Source organism: Peromyscus maniculatus, chromosome 5, assembly GCF_049852395.1.
Source record: "Peromyscus maniculatus bairdii isolate BWxNUB_F1_BW_parent chromosome 5, HU_Pman_BW_mat_3.1, whole genome shotgun sequence".
NCBI lineage: Eukaryota > Metazoa > Chordata > Mammalia > Rodentia > Cricetidae > Peromyscus > Peromyscus maniculatus.
The window spans coordinates 11715297-11733169 of NC_134856.1; the positions used below are offsets into that span (position 1 = coordinate 11715297).

At 45.0% G+C, this 17873-nt stretch overlaps 1 protein-coding gene across 1 annotated transcript in view; it reads left to right on the top strand.

Moving 5' to 3' along the window:
- Positions 1–3071: 3071 nt before the first annotated feature.
- Ces5a (carboxylesterase 5A) overlaps positions 3072–17873 on the top strand; it is a 28055-nt gene continuing 13253 nt past the window's right edge. Inside the window, exons 1-8 of the mRNA XM_076571697.1 lie at positions 3072–3259; positions 4293–4497; positions 7058–7196; positions 9089–9222; positions 11280–11433; positions 13937–14041; positions 16084–16188; positions 17574–17714. Coding sequence (XP_076427812.1) covers positions 3187–3259; positions 4293–4497; positions 7058–7196; positions 9089–9222; positions 11280–11433; positions 13937–14041; positions 16084–16188; positions 17574–17714 — 1056 coding nt within the window. The 5' untranslated portion in view covers positions 3072–3186. The remainder of the gene's footprint in view (positions 3260–4292; positions 4498–7057; positions 7197–9088; positions 9223–11279; positions 11434–13936; positions 14042–16083; positions 16189–17573; positions 17715–17873) is intronic.

Sequence of the window (17873 nt, forward strand, 5' to 3'; positions counted from 1 at the left end):
TGGATTTGGATAAAACAAACAAACAGAAAGAGAAGATCCCAAGAGAAGGCACAAGAAACAGAGACCTAATCGTTTGTACATTCAGAAATCTCATAAAAACACTAAATTGGAAGCCATAATAGATACACAAAGGACTTGTATGGTAAAAAGAGAAGAAAAAAATATAAATAAAATAAAATTTAAATTTAAAATAGTAAGATAAAATTAAAAAAATAAGAAGACTCCTGACATGACATTATGAGACAAGAAACTGCACAGGATGCTGTTGAGTTTGCTTTCTCTTGGCCGTCTACTACAGGCCTGCAGCCTACCCTTAACAGCAGTCTTATCCAGTGAGACTCCCTTGGAGGAAACTCAATTTTTATTTGAAGTGGTTATCAACTAGACATAGCTTCTGGTTTAGGGGTGGGGCATGTGTCAGCTTCTTTCAGCTCCAGGACTGCATTTAGTGCAGACCCAAGCAGGCCTGTGCACTCTGCTTCAGCCCCTACGAGTGCATATGTGTTTCAGTCTTGCTGATTTAGAGGGCTCTGTTTTCTTAGTGTCCTTCATCACCCCTGGCTGTTTATACTCTGGGGCTCCCTGAGCCCTGAGAGGAGGAGTTTCACGGAGACATCACATTTAGGGCCGAGTGTTCCAAGGCCTCTCACTCTCTGCATAGTGTCTGGCTGTGGGTCTCTGTATTTATTCCCATCTGCTGCAGGGGAAAGCTTCTCTGATGATGGCTAAGCAAGGCACTAATTACACCCCCTATACACCTATACACCCCCCTCCCCAGCGTGTGTGCACGCACATGTGCAAGCACACACACACACACTACATGCACACACATACATATTATTATTTAGTATTTTTATTTACGTGTATGTGTGCATGCCTACACGAGTTTATATATACCATGTATGTGCAGGTACCTGTGGAGGTCAGAGGATGTGTAATTCTTGGAAATGGAGTTACAGGCAGTTGTAAGTGTCCTGATAAGGGTACTGAAAACTGAACTCAGGTCCTCTGGAAGAGTAATAAGTACTCTTAACTGCTTAGTTAAGGTTTCTATTGCTGTGAAGAGACACCATGACCACGGTAACTCTTATAAAGGGGAGCTTGGTGGCGTGCAGGCAAGACATGGTACTGGAGAAGTAGCTGAGAGTCCTACATCTTGTAGGAAACAGGAAGTAGTCTGTATCATTGGGAATAACTTGAGCTCACTCTCAGTGACACATTCCTCCAACAAGGCCACACCTACTTCAACAAGGCCACACCCCCTAATAGTGCCATTCCCTTTGGGGCCATTTTCTTTCACACAACCACAACTGCCAAGTTATCACTCCAGTTCCAAGTGCTTCTTCTTTTTTGAAAAATTTATTTATTTATTTATTTATTTATTTATTTATTTATTTATTTATTTATTTATTATGTATGCAGTGTTTTGTCTGTAAATATGCCTGCAAGCCAGAAGAGGGCACCAGATCTTATTGTAGATGGTTGTGAGCCACCATATGGTTGCTGGGAATTGAACTCAGGACCTCCAGAAGAGCAACCAGTGCTCTTAACCTCTGAGCCATCTCTCCAGCCCCCAAGTGCTTCTTAAAGTTAACTTAAAACATAAGCGATTTTGGCTGAATCTGGAATCAAACTCACATAGATTCCACAGTCTTCTTTCTGTCTGTACTTTGTGGTGAATCAGCAGTACACAGATGTGGAGTGGGAAGCAGGGAAGAGGAGGACCCACTGGAGTAATTCAAATCCTCACAGATTTATGGAGTGCCTCATTTTGAGCAAAGTGCATCCACCAGTGCCTGGCTCTGACACAGAAAATCCTTTCCTGTTTCTTGAACAGAGTTCAGTATCCAGTGGGAATATAATACTTGCTCATGACTCACCATATGAATATTTATGAGACAACTATTCAGAAATCTGTGCGTTCAATGGATACTTCCAAAACCTACTATTGTGCTTTTCAAATGATAGGGCCTGGTACCTTTATCTTCAGGGGATAGGAGGATGTATGTTTAACAAGTACCCATCTAGTCTTCAAGCACTTTGGAAGGCCCATTTGAGGCCCTGGACTAAGTGATGCCTGAAGCCATAGGGTCAGATGCGTTCTTGCTCTGGATGCCCAGGATCTACCAGCATTTTCTAAGAGCCTGGACTTATATAGGAAAGAGCATTGTGCTACAGGACAAGAATGCCAAAGACAAGTCGTAGTGGCATTTAGTACCATAATTTCCACTCTCTGGACCTGTTCCTTGGTATATAGACTGGAAAACATGGGAATAGATCGTAATTACAGAATGCTGACTCAAGACACAATTCAAACCAGAAAAAGTGCTATATTGAGTGCACAGCATTAATTGTTTTTTAAAAAAATGAAACTATGTTTTTAAAAACTGACCCACAACACAGCCATAATGCAATGTGGCTACATCTAAGAAGTCACTATAACTTTAGCAAACATGCATTTTGTCAAGTTCGCCACAGTTCTTGCCATGCCCTATTGCCTCTCTCCCAGTCGTCTCCATACTTTGCTAGTTTGCTGCTTTCCTGGCTTCTGTAGGCATCAGTTACAGTTTGAATAGATCAAGCATCTCCTATGGATCAGGTGTCTCCAGCTTGGGGGTCTGTTCTGAGAAACTATGGAAGTTTTTGGAGATGGACAGCTGGAGGAACTGATTCATTTGAGGAAGGTCCTTAAGGATCTCTTGTTTCTGGCCTATTCCTAAGTCTCTCTCATTTCTGCTTAGCACGTTCTCCCCACCACCACCACACACGTCAGCTGCTGTGACCCTTCTGAGACCAAACAAACCTTTCCGTAATTTCTTTAAATTGAATGTTTTGTTATAGCAAAGAGAATGTCCGACCCACACAGCACCTGTGTTTGAGACCCCTGGCTTAGTGGTTCCCGAGAGTCCTTTCCACGTCTGTCATCCTATGAGTTCCAAGCCTGTAATATGCTTTCTCTCAGCACAAGTGTTAATCATTACCTACTCCGTATGTAAATCAGAGAGAGAACGTCTTGCTTGGCCAATTCTCTGAAATCTTGCTTTGATGTTAATCATGATTTCTTCTGCCTCCTGTGTCTTGCCTGTTCAGCACTTGTCTCCTCACAGGAAACACTTTCTGGTCCCTGACTGAAGTTCTCCGAGGCCAGCAGCAGCTGTGGATATCCAGTTGAGGCAGGCCAACCAGATGAGTGGGGATCGGGTGCCTCCAGGACAGGCCCTAATCTGGGTCATTTGGATCTTTGCAGCCACCATCAGGGGTGAGATGGCCAGGGGGAGATGAGGGTTCTCAGGATGCGGGAGAAGGGTAGAATTTTCTACTAGGGGAAATGAACTTATTTCCCAGAGGTCTTTGGGGGCCCATTGTGGGCTGTGTAGACCCTTGGGGCTTCAGTATCCGGTGTTGTTGGAAGTGTGGGACCAGAGCCTCCTTCTCAGAGGCAGACAGAGTTGGAAAGGATTGACTCTGTCCTTGGGGTTACTCACACCCGGTAAGGAAAGGTACCACCCTGGGCCCTGGGGAGACATGTGGACTGGAGCCTGCGCTCTGTGGCTTGGCCTGTGGAGACAGGACTTGCACAAGTGCCAGAGCAGGTAGTGCCCAAACTCCTGGGTCCTGCTAAGTAAGTAATCGGAGGCTTCACCGTCTGTGCAAGACCCAAGATGCTAGCTTGCCTAGTCATCCAAAGCCCCGTCTTCAAACTCTTGGAAGTACAAGAGCTGATTTCAGTTGTCATTATCATGGGAGGGATTTTTTTTTTTGCATTTTCACTGATATATTTTCATTTTCATCTGTAGCCAAATCAGCTACCTAACTTATCCAAACAACCCTATAGATATTATTGCCCAGGAGTCCTCTAGGCTAAATTTTAAAGGTAATTTATTTAGTTGGTTAAAAAAAAAAATCCACCATCCTGTAGCTGCAGGCAATGATTGACATGTGGTGGTTTTGTGGTGAGTATGGAAATGACAAGAATGTGGTAGACCCAGCCATCAATTTGGCAGGATCCAGGCATCTACAGAGATCCAAAGAAAGGGATCACTTTGGTACAGGAGAAAAGCTTCTCCTCAAGTTCTTTGGTGTGGTGGTGGGTGCTCAGTAGCAACTGAGGCAGGCCCCTGTGGTGGTGGCTTCTCAATCAATCCTGAATGAAGAGGACCTTGCCTCAAAGAGAAAGTCCCGGCTCCGGTGGCCTCTGGGTGGAGAAAGAGCACCCTTGAAGGGAGCCCCGGGGTGGCCAGTTGTCTCCCTCTTTTCATCCTGTTCCTCAGTTCTCCCCTGTGTTTCCTCAGGGTCTGTGACCGAAGAGCCACATAGGTATACCAGGCTGGGATGGGTGAAGGGGAAGCAAGTCACTGTGCTGGGCAGCCTCAGACCTGTCAACGTGTTCCTTGGGATCCCTTTTGCTGCACCCCCACTTGGAGCCCTGCGATTTTCCAGGCCACAGCCTGCGAGCCCCTGGCATGACTTGAGAGAGGCCACCACCTATCCCAATTTGTAAGTCATGGGTCGCCTGTGGTTCTGGGGACTGGGAGAGATTGCTGAGGGGGAACATAGGTCATGAAGTCCAGGGGCAGAGGAGAGGGAAGATGGACATGGAGATGGGAAGGACCACGGACCTGGCTGACTGTTTCTGTGTCTCAGGGCACCCACACTGGCTGCCCAGCAGAGTTGCTGGAGCCTTGTTAGAAATGTGTGTGTTCCCTGGCCTCTTCTAAGTTTCACGAATCAGAACCCCTTAAGCTGGGCCAAGGAATCTGAATGATCTGAAAGCTCTGTGGCGTTCTGAGTCCTGAGTAGGTGTAAGAAGTGCTGTGATGGGCTGCCTGAATCTTTCAATGAAAGGGACTTTCCTGGTGTTTCTGTGTGGCCCTTTACCCTGGACTGGCCTGCCTTTCTTTATGGTCAATCTGGATGAGGGATTCAGAGAGCAGAGCCACAGTGTGTGTGTGTGTGTGTGTGTGTGTGTGTGTGTGTGTGTGTGTGTGTGTGTGTGTGTGTGTGTGTAACTCCCGTAGTGTCAGTTGGGCTTAATGCAAGGCCTGGACCACAGTGGGAACTCCATAAATGTCCGTGTAATGGCAACATGGCTGCTGTATTAGTTTTCTTGTCTCTGTGACCACATTCTGACTGAAAATGATTGAAGGGAAGACAGGCTGATTTGGGTCCCTAGTTTGAGCAGGTGCCATCAATGTAGCAGAGTCTGTGGCGGCAGGAGACTGTGGCTGGGGCTCCTCACATCTGGGCAGATGAGGAAGCAGAGAGCAGGCTATGCTTCTGCTGTTTTCTCCCTTGTCCTTCACTGTGAGACCTCAGTCCATAGGTCACATTTAGGGTAGATCCCAGAGGAGCATCTCCTAGGTGATTCCAAATCCAGTCACGCTGACAACGAAGATTAACCATCACAGATGTCTCTGTGATACAAGGGAGGTAAGTAGCTTGCAGCTACTGAAGAGAGGCTAGGTGGTTAACCATGTTAGTTGTGGAAAGATTGCTAGAACACTGTGCGGGGCAAGAAGACCTGAAAATACCCCAGGGACCTCCAATTCTGGTTTTGTGAAGGCTTAGGTTGGGTTACATACATGGGGTTAAAGGAGTACCTTGGTATAAGAACATTCCCTACACCCCAGAAGATGACTTCATGCAGTTCACATGTGGACTGAAAATAATATAAAAAGAACTCATTGGGCCATTCACCTACACAAATGAGCATCTTGAGTACTGGCCCACATGAAGCTCACCCAGCTAAAGATCAAAACTCAGCATTTGAAGCCTGGTTTCTGTGGACTACATATTGATTTTTCACATTATAAAGTTAAGAAAAACATCAGATCATCGTGTGTTGGGGACTGTTCTTTCCTCAAGGAGCATGTAGACCAGTAATGAAGGATAGAGAAAAAGAATTGATAATTGAAATGTAAGGAGCCAAGGCAACCACCAGGGGTCAGAGAAGGCAACTGATAGGGCAGAGAACCACCCAGCCTAGCTTTAAAGAAAGGAATGTCAGGCATGCCTTTGTGGAAAGCAATGAGGCCTGAATTTATGAATGACCACAAAGGAGCCAGGAGCACAACCACCTAAGAAGGAATATATTCCAGAGGTGGTTTCTCACTGTTCACTAGTGTCCACTCGTCTATCAAGAAAACAACTAATAATAACAGAGCACTTATGTATGGCAGAAACGTCCACACACACAATTTCACTTAAGTCACCCCTTAGCCTTTTGGCTAAGATCAAATGTAGTACATCTTCATTTTTAGTGTGTGTCAGGTTCTGTGCTAGGAACTGTGGGGTGCAGAAGTGATTAATCCAGACTCACAGGCTTTTTAGCTGCTCATAGTTGAGTTGGAGAAGATGATGATGTTATGAGCAAGCCTGGGCTAAGTTCTAGGGCATAGCATGCATTCTGTGAGTGTTTCTAAAGAACAGCTATGGCCACTCAGAGAAATCTCAGAAGGCCTCTTGGAGGAGGGGTATTTGGATTGAATCCGAAAGAAAAGGATGATTGTGGGCCAGAACACATCAGGAGAAGCAATTGAGGCAGAGGGAGCTTGAGCAAAGCCTGGGCGCGGGAGTCTTCTGTGTCTATCTGGGTTCCTGGTATGGAGACTTCAGGAAGGTTCCTTTGCTCCTCTGGAGCAGGAGCAGGAGAGGAGAGACTGGCGGGAGAGAGCCTTTGCTATGGAACTCAGTGGTGGGTACAGACAGGGAGTGTCCTTGGGGTTAATGACACAATTATTTTGGAAAACGGGCTTTCCTATCCAGGAACTGGATAAAAGGAAATCATCATTGGTTAGTTAGTTGCTTGTTTCTGAAAGGAGAGGCCTGGGGGCACAATCAGATTCTGTACCAACAGTTCTGGCATGCCTCTGGGCTCACAAGGGATGGCTGGCCTTGCCTCTGCCCCAAGAACTGACCCCTCCCAGAAAGTCATGCTGACATAGATTGTGGAGAGATTCTCTCTCTCTCTCTCTCTCTCTCTCTCTCTCTCTCTCTCTCTCTCTCTCTCTCTCTCTCTCTCTCTCTCTTTCTCTCTCTCTCTCTCCTCTCCCCCCAGGTGCCTTCAGAACCTAGAGTGGCTCACCACATATCAAATAATGCTCAAAGTGCATTACCCTAAATTTGGCATCTCAGAAGACTGTCTGTATCTCAACATTCATGCACCAGCCCATGCCAACAATGGCTCCAGTCTCCCGGTAAGGCTGCCTGCTGCACTGGACATCTGCTAGCATGTCTGGGCACCATCTGGGCATGGGGGCATCTAGCATTAGACCTAGCCTCCTATTGGGTAAGGGAAGTTTCATCACACAAGTAACTTGTTTTTTGAAAAGTTGTAATGGTAGCTGTTCCTTGTCATTGTCTCTGTTGGATATTTCAATGGTTATGATTTAACTTTCAATTTTTGTTTCACTTTGCTCCCCACCCAGGTAAGTATTAAAATTGTATGAGCAATTTAGGAAAGATACAGTTTAAAAGGCTTCTGATTGCTTTTTGAGTTTGAGAACCCCTCTTTTTAAAAGAGTATAATTGAGTAATTCAACTTTTCTTATCTAATTAAGACAGTCAAGTACGGATGCCAAGTATTTCATTTAAGAACATAAGGAACCCTGTAGATGAATGAAGGAAGGTTTTCTATGACCTGCATTTGGGCCACACCCTCTCTCTCAGCATCCTCTCTCCCCATGCCTCGGTAACTAACGGGAGAGCCTTTCTGGGGCAGCAACGTTTGTCAAGCACCGACTGTGTGCCAGGCATTGGACATTGTGCCATTCAACACAGTGTGTAAGGATGGTTGAGCTCATTTTGCAGATAAGGAAGTTGAGACACAAGGAGTGCACATGTGCTCGCTCTAGGGTGTACGGGGCCAGCACTTTCCCTCCATGGCTCTCTTCTCTTTTCCTAACCCAAGGGCTATCGTCTCAAATATAGAGTTAGAAGAATGAAAGGGATTTACTATGATCTATGAAAGTAGTGACAATACCATTTGAACAGTATTTTATGTTCACTGGTCCTAAATTTTCCTAAACAAAGCAAAGTTTCTGTACCCCCTTCTTGCCCCCCTTTACACTGAAGGTTAAAAAAAAAAAGAAACCTCTTCAGCTGATGTCTTAGTAATTTGTCTTATCACTGTGATAGAATAACCAACCAAAAGCAAGTTCAAGGAGAAAGGGTTTGGCTCACAGTTCCAGGGTTCAAACTGGGGACAGGGATGCTGATGCTCATCTCACTTGCTTCTCTTAGCTCAGCCCAGGACTCCAGGCCCACATTGGGATGGGTCTTTCCATTCAGTCCTCCTAATGTAGATAGTCTTTTACAACTAGACCCAGAGGCTAGCCTGTCTAGACAAGGATCACACGCTCTCCTGGAAGTGTATCTCCTAGGTGACTCTAGAGCAGTGGGTCTCAGCCTTCCTAATGCTGTGACCCTTTACTACAGTTCCTCATGTTGTGGTGACCCCCAACCTTAAAGTTGTTTTCATTGCCACTTCATAACTATAATTTTGCTACTGTTGTGGATTGTAATGTAAATATCTGTGTTTTTTGAGGGTCTTAGGTGACCCCTGTGAAAGGATCATTCGACCCCCAGATGGTTGAGACCCACAGGTTGAGAAAAACTGCTCTAGAGCCTGTGAAGTTGACAGTTTTAACAACACAGCTTCTGCCCTGATGTGAGCCTTACAATGGTTTCTGTCTTCCTGTGGGCCCAGGCTCGACGGGCTTCAGTTATCAGTCTCTGAGCACTTGAACTGAGCAAACACTCTTGTAAAAAAAGCTTTAACTGCAAATGCTTATTTGGACCTCACAAAAACCTCTGAAGTGAGATTTTTATGCTCTTCACAACTCTCACACAAGGGAAAACAAAAACAACAATCCCCAGAGAAGTTGAGTAGCCTGTCTGTGTTCGCTCAGCTAATCAAATCATCTACTTACTCAGAGGACAGCATCTATATACTTAACCCTGGATCTTATTTAAAAAATAAGACCTTAGAGCCTACTTATAAAGAAGAGTGAGCATTTATATTTTCCTCAATAAAAAATAATCCAACAAGCATGGGAAGAGATTGACGAGAGTGATTCTGTCTCCTCAGGTCATGGTGTGGATACCAGGGGGTGGCTTTGAGACTGGCTCAGCCTCCATCTTTGATGGGTCTGCCCTGGCTGCCTATGAGGACGTGTTGATTGTGACCATCCAGTACCGCCTAGGGATATTTGGCTTCTTCACGTGAGTCTCTTCTGGTGAATGACACACCAGACCACAAAGGGAAGCTGGGACAGTAGCTGTGGGCAGCTACCTTAGGAGGAAAGAACCATCAGTGGCATTGTGTAAATTAGGTCCTAATTAGTTAGGCAACTTAGCACATTAACATAAAACCCCTCAAATCCTAGCAGTTTAAAAGGACCTCTTTCTCATCAAGGACAGTCCAGGTTTGTGCCCCCAGTGGACAGATAGCCTTACACATGGTTAACCAGTGTTCCAGGACTCTTCCATCTTGTGGCTCTGATGTCAAATTGTCTAGATCTGAATCTCCAGCAATGAAGAAATCATAGAGGGTCTCACAGAGAACATGTTCCTGGATCAGCCTGAAGATGGCATTCATCACTTCTGTTCACATACTACAGGGAAGAAGGCATTCACATGGCACACTGGGCTGCAAAGAAGACAGAGACAGGAAGTATACCCAGTGGTGTGACCTGGAATTGTGTGAATCTGAAAGGCCTGACTGGGCAGGGATCTGAATACCATGGTGTTCATGGAATCTGGAACTTTGTCTTTTAAAGACTGAGAGTTCTACAATTATCCTGCTCAGAGATATGTACCAGGAAGTGTACTCTGGAAGAGACTAGAGGCTAGACCGTGCTTGATGGCTGTCCATTAACAAATGGGAGGCCAGTAAGGAGGCTACTGCTGTCTTGTTGAATCTATGCAAGATTGAGTTATAAAAAGAAGAGGTAGCAAATGTAACACAGTGTGCCTGGTATCTACCTTTCTAGCAGTCCCATGGAACAAGTATTATTGTTATCCTTAGCTTCCACATGAGGAACTGGAGGCCCAGTTGGTTAAGTGACTGGCCCAAGCTCACCCAGACAATGGATCGCCAGGCAATGAATTCTGTGCAACAGCTTGAGATCTTAATGATTGTGGTGAGGTGCTTGTGTATCCTGAGGGAGGAATGGGAACATTGTGAGACCCACCATGTAATGAAGGTTAAATTGGCAGGGCTTGGAGAAGGCTGGGAATGAGACGTTAGTCTAAGCCAGCATGGTCACAAACTGACAGAGGTGTAGAAGGAGGAACAGGTTGGGGAACTAGAGGATGGTAGGGGATAGGATCCTGAGATTTCTCACTCAGAACGTGTACCACATGCCAGTTCTGGGTCCCAGTGGCTTTTTGTTGTTGTTGTTGTTCTATGTTATTTTCATGTGTTTCTTATGAATTGCTCAATAATTGTGGGAAACATCTAGTTTTTTGAGGCAGTGCATGGGGTATAATTAGGAGTGTGGATTCTGAGGCTAGAATCATTGAGTCCTAATTCTTTCTAGATCTTTCTGGTAAAGAGATCTCTGTGCTTGAATTTCCTAGTCTGTTTAAACAAGATGCCTATCTTGATGGCATGCTCACAGAATTAACTGAAAAGAGCTGGCACAAGCTGTGGCCATGGGGGTAGTTTGCGCCTGCCCTGTTCTCTCTGTCCAGCATGGAGGGAGAATGGGGTAGTGGGATACATACTCCAGTCTTTCTCCCCTCTCAGCTCTCAGTACCTCATGCCAATGGCCTAAGTGATGCAACTTCTAGAAGTCAACCTTTTGGTAGCAGGGCAGAAAAAACCCAGAGAGGCAGAGAGGGCAATGTTGAGAACCACCCCTCTTGAAGGCTGTGAAGGTTAGTAGCTGTACACTTCTTGGGGCCACGCTGAATATACCTGCTGCTGTGGGCATTGCGTTTGCTGTTAATAAACTAGGCAATTTAGGCTTTTGTCATTCACTGGCTCAGGTGGCAAAGATAACTCTCACCAGCAGGATTTTTCGGGATCCATGGGTTAAGGGGAGCCAAGAACACCCTAACATTGGACATACAGTATTGCATGTGTACTTCTCCGGAGTACAGAACTTCCACCATTCTTGAGGAAATCCCAGAACGTAAGATCTAAGCCTTTTGTCCTCAGCTCCTGTAGGGCTCTGGTTCTCAGTGTCCTGCCAGCTTACATCTTACTGGGAACCGTGGGACTACAGAACACATAGGGGCTAGCTAAGAACTCCCACTTTGCCTCTTATCCCTAGCACACGGGACCAGTATGCTCCTGGGAACTGGGCCTTCCACGACCAGCTGGCTGCCCTGCTATGGGTCAAGGAAAACATCAAGTTCTTCGGTGGAAACCCTGATTCCGTGACTGTCTTTGGTGGCTCAGCGGGAGCCATAAGCATTTCTAGCCTGGTGAGTTTTCTGCTTTGACTTGGATGACTCTTAGCTAGGGTGGTTATAAGCATAGAGGCAAGTCATCACCTACATTAGGTTGCTGTTGAATACATACAACATTTTTACTTTCTTGGGGTTCGAAAATGAAACTTTTATCAATTCTTTGAGTATTTCATACATGCATACAATGTGTTTTGATCATATTCATCCCCTTCCTCTTCCTCTGCATTCCTCTAAAATCTACCTCTTCCTTCTTCATGTCCTTTTTTGTTTTTAATAACCCACTGAGTTCTGTTTCTGCTGCTCATACCCACACGGGGGTGGAGGAGTCTATGGGAGTAGAAAACACGTTTACAAATACATATTGCTTTATGGGTAAGTTGTAAGTCTCAGGCACGGTATTGTGAACAAGACAGCAGCCACCAGGAGAGTTTAGATGAATTCCCAAGGTCGCAGAATGAGTGGTAATTTGAGCGGGGGCGGGGGGGGGGGGAATCCCTGTGTTTGTAGAGTTGAATCTCTACACTCTAATCATCAGGACTGCTAAGCACTTGTTTGTAGTAGTCACTCACACACACACACACACACACACACACACACACACACACACACACACACACACACAGTAGTGGGTGGCATCACATCTTGTGAACAAGCAGAGAGAACATGCACTTCGAACTGCTCCCTGTGTTACCAGGCTCTCCTGAGAACTACTTCAGTCCTTCCCAAGGCTACGGTCCCTCTTTGGCTCTGCCTCTTGTAGGTTTCACACTGTTTCCTAATACTGCCATCCTAGAGACCAAAAGCCTAGCTTTTGGACCCTCTGTGTGTGTGTGTGTGGTGGTGGTGGTGGTGGTGGTGGTGGTGGTGGTGGTGTGTGTGACATAAGCCATAACACTGTTCACTAGAAAAACCCAGCTAAAACATGAATAATGAAAGATGTGTAGATGCACACAGAGTACTCATGCCTCACTGAGAGCTGGATACAGACATTGTCCTTTTAGAGCTGGTCTGCTGCCCAGAGTTTGGACATGCATCCTTTTGTATAGATCAGCTGCAGAAATCACTTCCTTGAGTACAGTTTTTGAGATTTTTTTTTATAGTTAGTACCCATTTAAACATTACAAAGTAGCTTGTAGTCTGCAAGTACCTTGTAGAAAACAACCCTTACACTATTATAACAGGATGGCAGGTTTTTATGGTTTTCTCCCAAAGATTTCTCTCTGCTCCACACCAAATTTGACAGCAATATTTTTTAGCCACCCATCTGTATCAATTTTTCCCTAGACACAATGCTTTCTTTTCACATGGGAAGTCCACCGTTTCACACTGTATTCCCTTGATTGTATTATCATAGTAACAAGCTGACAGTACAACTTTGGGAATAACATACTCTTGGCATAAGACTGGTAGGAGCAGAAATGCTTGAATATGCTAGAGAATGACTGTCCCCAAGTGGTAGAATTCCATGGCATAAATTAGCATGTTAATAAGAGATCAGTCACATGGTACTGGGTTAAGAGGGTTTCTGCTGTACAGGGCCCAACACTACTCAAGGTAATTTTATGTTTTCAGTCTTCCTCTCTAAGAAGGACCATGTTAACACACTTTATATATATGACAAGGGTCACCCTTCATGACTGAAATTGGACAGGCATGAGGGAACATTCATATTCATTATTTCTCCTACTATAAATAAAAATATTTATGTCCTGATGCAAGTTTTGTAGCAAAACTGTTGCTACAGTTTTTTGCTGCAGAGGAATAAATTGATGCTTGGGAATATTAAGTGACTTGCTAGAAGCAAGGGAGTAGAGACACTAGAAACCATGTCAGACTAGTTAAGTGTTCCCAAAGCCAGTCATGGAGGTCCGTGCCTGTAATCCTGGTACTTGGAGACTGAGGCAGAAGGATGGAGGGAACCTGGGCTATAGAGGAAGATCCTGTTTTAAAAGCAGAAAAAATTAATAAATTAATAAAGAAATGGGGACTTACAGTGTTGGAGCCCATCTGGGTTTCCTGGTGGCTTTGCCCAGCAGGTCTACATAAAGCGGATGACTGGACCACGGGCCCGAGTATCAGGTGTTTGGAAGGGTCTATACTTGGCTGTATTGAGCAAGGGGGAGGTCTTTTGCTTCTCCCCTAAGCATTGTGATAAAAAGCTGCCTGGAATGAAGTTCAGAGCTGGTGGGTTGAGACCCAGGCCCTCCGAGGCTATCCTGTGTTTCTGTCTTTCCTCTTGTCGTTGTCTAGATCTCTCTTTCTAGCTAATATTTCTCACTTCTCCCTACTCAAGAGTACCCTGGTTGTAAAAGTGGCAGCTGGTCCCCCACATTACAGAGGTGACATAACTCATCTAAGCCTCTGTGTCTAGTCCTTGAACTCCCAAGCAGGGCTCTCCAGGCCAAAGTAGGATCCTCAAGGGGGGCTTCCTGGGACGGTGTCTTTAAGGAAGGAACTGGTGGCATGTATGATGGGTGTGATTCTGGGATAACCGCTGCTGGCTACATTCTCTTCTTAGGTTCTGTCTCCTTTGAGCAAGGGCTTATTCCACAGAGCCATCATGCAGAGCGGAGTGGCCATCATTCCTAGCCTGAAGAGCCTTGATGACGAGCTGAAAACTGATGTAGGTACATTGCTCACACCGTCATCCGTCCCCTGAAGCCCAGCTTCTCATTACGTTCTTAGATTTTCCCACTGATTATATCTGAAGAACCTCATGCTAGTCCAGTGGCAGTCTTGGGCCTGTATGAAAGGTCTGTTCAACAGGAAAAGGTTCAAACACACAGCATAGCATTATGGGTGTGTGTATGCATGTCAGTCACAGAGCAGTGGTTCTCAACCTGTGGGTCATGATGCCTGGGGGTTGAAGGACCATTCACGGGAGTCGCCTGAGACCATCAGACAACAGAGATATTTACATTATAACAGTAGCAAAATTATAGTTATGAAGTAGCAAGGAAAATCATTTTATGGTTGTGGGTCACCACAACATGAGGAACTGTATTAAAGGATTGGAGCATTAGGAAGGTTGAGAACCACTTTCACAGAGGGAAGGAGTCCACTTACACAATGCAACATCGCTGTTGTGCTTGGGTGTGCACATGTGTGATATAGTTCTTAAATAATTCTTGTGGGGACACAAATCAGTCCCAGTTATTCTCAGTATTCCGTGTAGTTGGTCTTCTGTGCCTGCCATATTTTATGCTATCCTAGAGTGCAATGTTAAGAAAGATCCCGGGGCTGTTTCCAGCTCTTTGGGGCAGATGGGAGTGATGAATGGGGTTTGTGGGATGAGGTAGGGTGCATATCCCAGATGCTCGTCATCCCCTGGGAATTATTCATTCTAGTGGTTGCATTATCCTTTGTATTTCTTTCTCTCCCTCCTCCCTCATCTCCTACTCTCCCTCCCTTTCTTTTCTTGAGGTTATCATCTTACTATGTTGCCCAGGCTGGTCTCAAAGTTCTGGCCTGAAGAGACCCTCCTAGCTCAGTCTCTAGAGTATATGGGACTGCACTCATGCACTATGTCATTAAGCTTATATGGTCTGTTTTCTTAAACACAATGTAGAAAATAGCACCCTTCCAAAGTCTAAACAGGGTCAGAAAGTTGTGAACTAGCTTCAGTATAGATGAATACTGATTTTGGTATTACTTAATACAAAACTACTTTCAGTTTGTGCATTGATTTATTCACCCCAAAGCATTTATTAAGTGTTCATAGTTTCACTGTGCTGTATTAGGACTCGAAGGTTTATCAGTGGAGAAAGCATATCCTCATCTAGAGAAGACATGATCTTGTTATGGAGGACTTTAGCTGAAGTCTGAGGATTGGTGTGGAAGGTGGTCCTTGAATGACTGACTGTCACATGTAGACTCTATATGTTGACTATGTATGCAGCCCATGTTGACTCTTCAAAGCACCCATGACTCCTGGAAGCGTAAGGGCAATTGTAAATGGACAAGTTCTACAAATATGGAAAGCTTGATGGTAGGGCAAAAAGTTGCTTAGCATTGGCCTGGGTAGCAAAGGTGTGGAACACTGGAGGGATATGAGATCAGGGGAAGAAGGACCTTATGGGATTACAGTGGTCGGGAGATAATGTCCTAGAGAAGGCAGGACTTGGGCCTTAAATTAGAGAAAAGAAGTGAATAGAGGCAAAGACAAAATTGTAATTATGAAATAAAAAAGTAAGATTAGTATCTTTAAAGATAGAGAAAAGATTCCAAGAGATTTCTGGCCATGTGTGGGGCTGAAGTTTGATCAGTACAGATAAACTCAGCGCTGATCCCAAGGCCTGCCTCAGCTGATGACTGGAGCTTGCAAAACTATCCCTCACTCTTGAGGTTCCAGCTCCACTGAGCACTCCAATATCAGAACCTCATGACAGTTAGCTAAGTCCACAGGACTGGTACATCTGTGGCTAGGAAGGAACTTTGATTCCGATCCATGGCCATAGACTGACAACCCATTACCCCCAGCTCTAGTAGCCACAAGAGTCAGGATAATGCCAATCTAACCTCAGTATAGCAGCATGGACCTATAGAGAGGTAGCATGTTGGATTTCACAAAGAAGTCCCACTTTGTGGCTGCATAGGCCACTTTCCAGGCTTTTATTCCCCTGGATGCATTCAGTACCACTGTCTGCCTGCCTTCTCTGTAAACAGTTGCAGGTGGTTGCCACTGTCTGCCGTTGCAATGCATCAGACTCCCAGGCTTTGCTGAAGTGCCTGAGGGAAAAGTCTTCCTTGGAGTTGCTGAACCTTGGCAAGGTGAGGAGGGATGGGAAAAGCTGGAGGTGGGTAACTCAGAAGATGGAGTGGCCAAACATTCTGTCTCTTTTATTTGTGTTGATTGGAGACTTTGGCAAGAGAGGCGATTCATGGCAACATCTGAGCAATGTGGAGTTTAGGACTCTTACAAGTGACTTACGGTGGGACAGGGACGTTGCTCAGCCTGGGTTGTTGCTTAGACATTGAAGGTATCACCCTGGGAAGAGGGTCATGCTTATGCCACATGATCCTAGAAGCTAAAGTCAGGATCAAGAGCTGGGAGTTCTAATTGGAAGTAATTTTTCCTTGTTGTAGCAGAATATCCTAAAATCTCAGTTGCCTGTAAAGGAATGGGCAGAGATGCCCACTGCTGTAGGTATTCAATCAAAGTCTGGCTGGCACTAGAGAATTTCCACCATTAGATGACTAATTGAACTGGATGGATTTTAATGGATCTTCTGGTGTGAGGCTCTTTGCTAGTCCTTGAATAATTAAGATTGTTATTTAATCAGACTCAAAGGTTTGTGGCTACTTGGCATGTGCAGAATATCTTCATGCTAGAGTCTATAAAGTGGGTAATAGTGACCCACCATTGTAAGCTCGTGCATGGCCCCTTCTACCCAATTCCCTAAACAGGAACCTAAAAAGAGAAAACATGATCAGGGCTGGCAAGATAGCAAGCGTTTGCTACATAAGCCTGATGACCCCAGTTCAATGCCCAGAACCCACCTACGGGTGAAATGAGAGAAAGACTCAACAGAGGTGTCCTCTGGCCTCCACACAGACACTGTGGTGTGTGCATGTCATACCCCCCTCATCACACACCCACATATAGATACACACACACACACATACACACACACACACACACACACACACACACACACACACACACACACACGATTAATAAAAAGGTACAGGAAAAGGTTTGTACCCACTTCCTTCCTCCTGGCTACTACCTACCCCCAATTTTGCCCAGACATTCTCCAACTTGAGCAGGCATCAGTATCACCTGGAGGTGACCCCAATTAGGCTGCTCTCAGTGTTCCCCATTCAGCAGACCTGAGAATTTGTATATCTAATACATTTTCAGATGACATTGCTGCTGCTGGTCTATGAACTCTTTTGAGAAATACTGTGCTAGGCTATTATTTTTCTTTAATTGATATTATTATTGTTGTTTTATTATTTGGCAGATGAGAAACTATGGCATAGAAAAGTTTAGATTTTCTTTGTCCCTTAAGCAAATGGCAGGACAGGTCAGAAACTAATGCATTTGGCTGGGCTGCTAGTGTTTTGTTTTTCCTCTTTCTGGATGAATTTGGACTTCTGGGGACAGATTTCATAAACAGAAACAACCATTGTTTTTTCTCTCTTTATTGCAGAAGACAAAGTCATTCACTAGAGTGATCGATGGTCTTTTCTTGCCTGATGAACCACTAGAACTATTTTCTCAAAAGACATTTAAAGCAGTTCCATCCATGATTGGAGTCAATAATCAAGAGTGTGGCTACATACTGCCCATGGTAAGAATTCTGTCTTTCCTCCCTGCCTCTCCCTCAACAGCAAGGCAACTGTTTGCTTCCATAGATGATTCCCCATGTGATAAGAGTTGGGACCTCTTCCTTTTCATGCAGCAATAATCTTCTGGAAGAGGGTGTCTTAACCCGTTTAATGCCATAAAA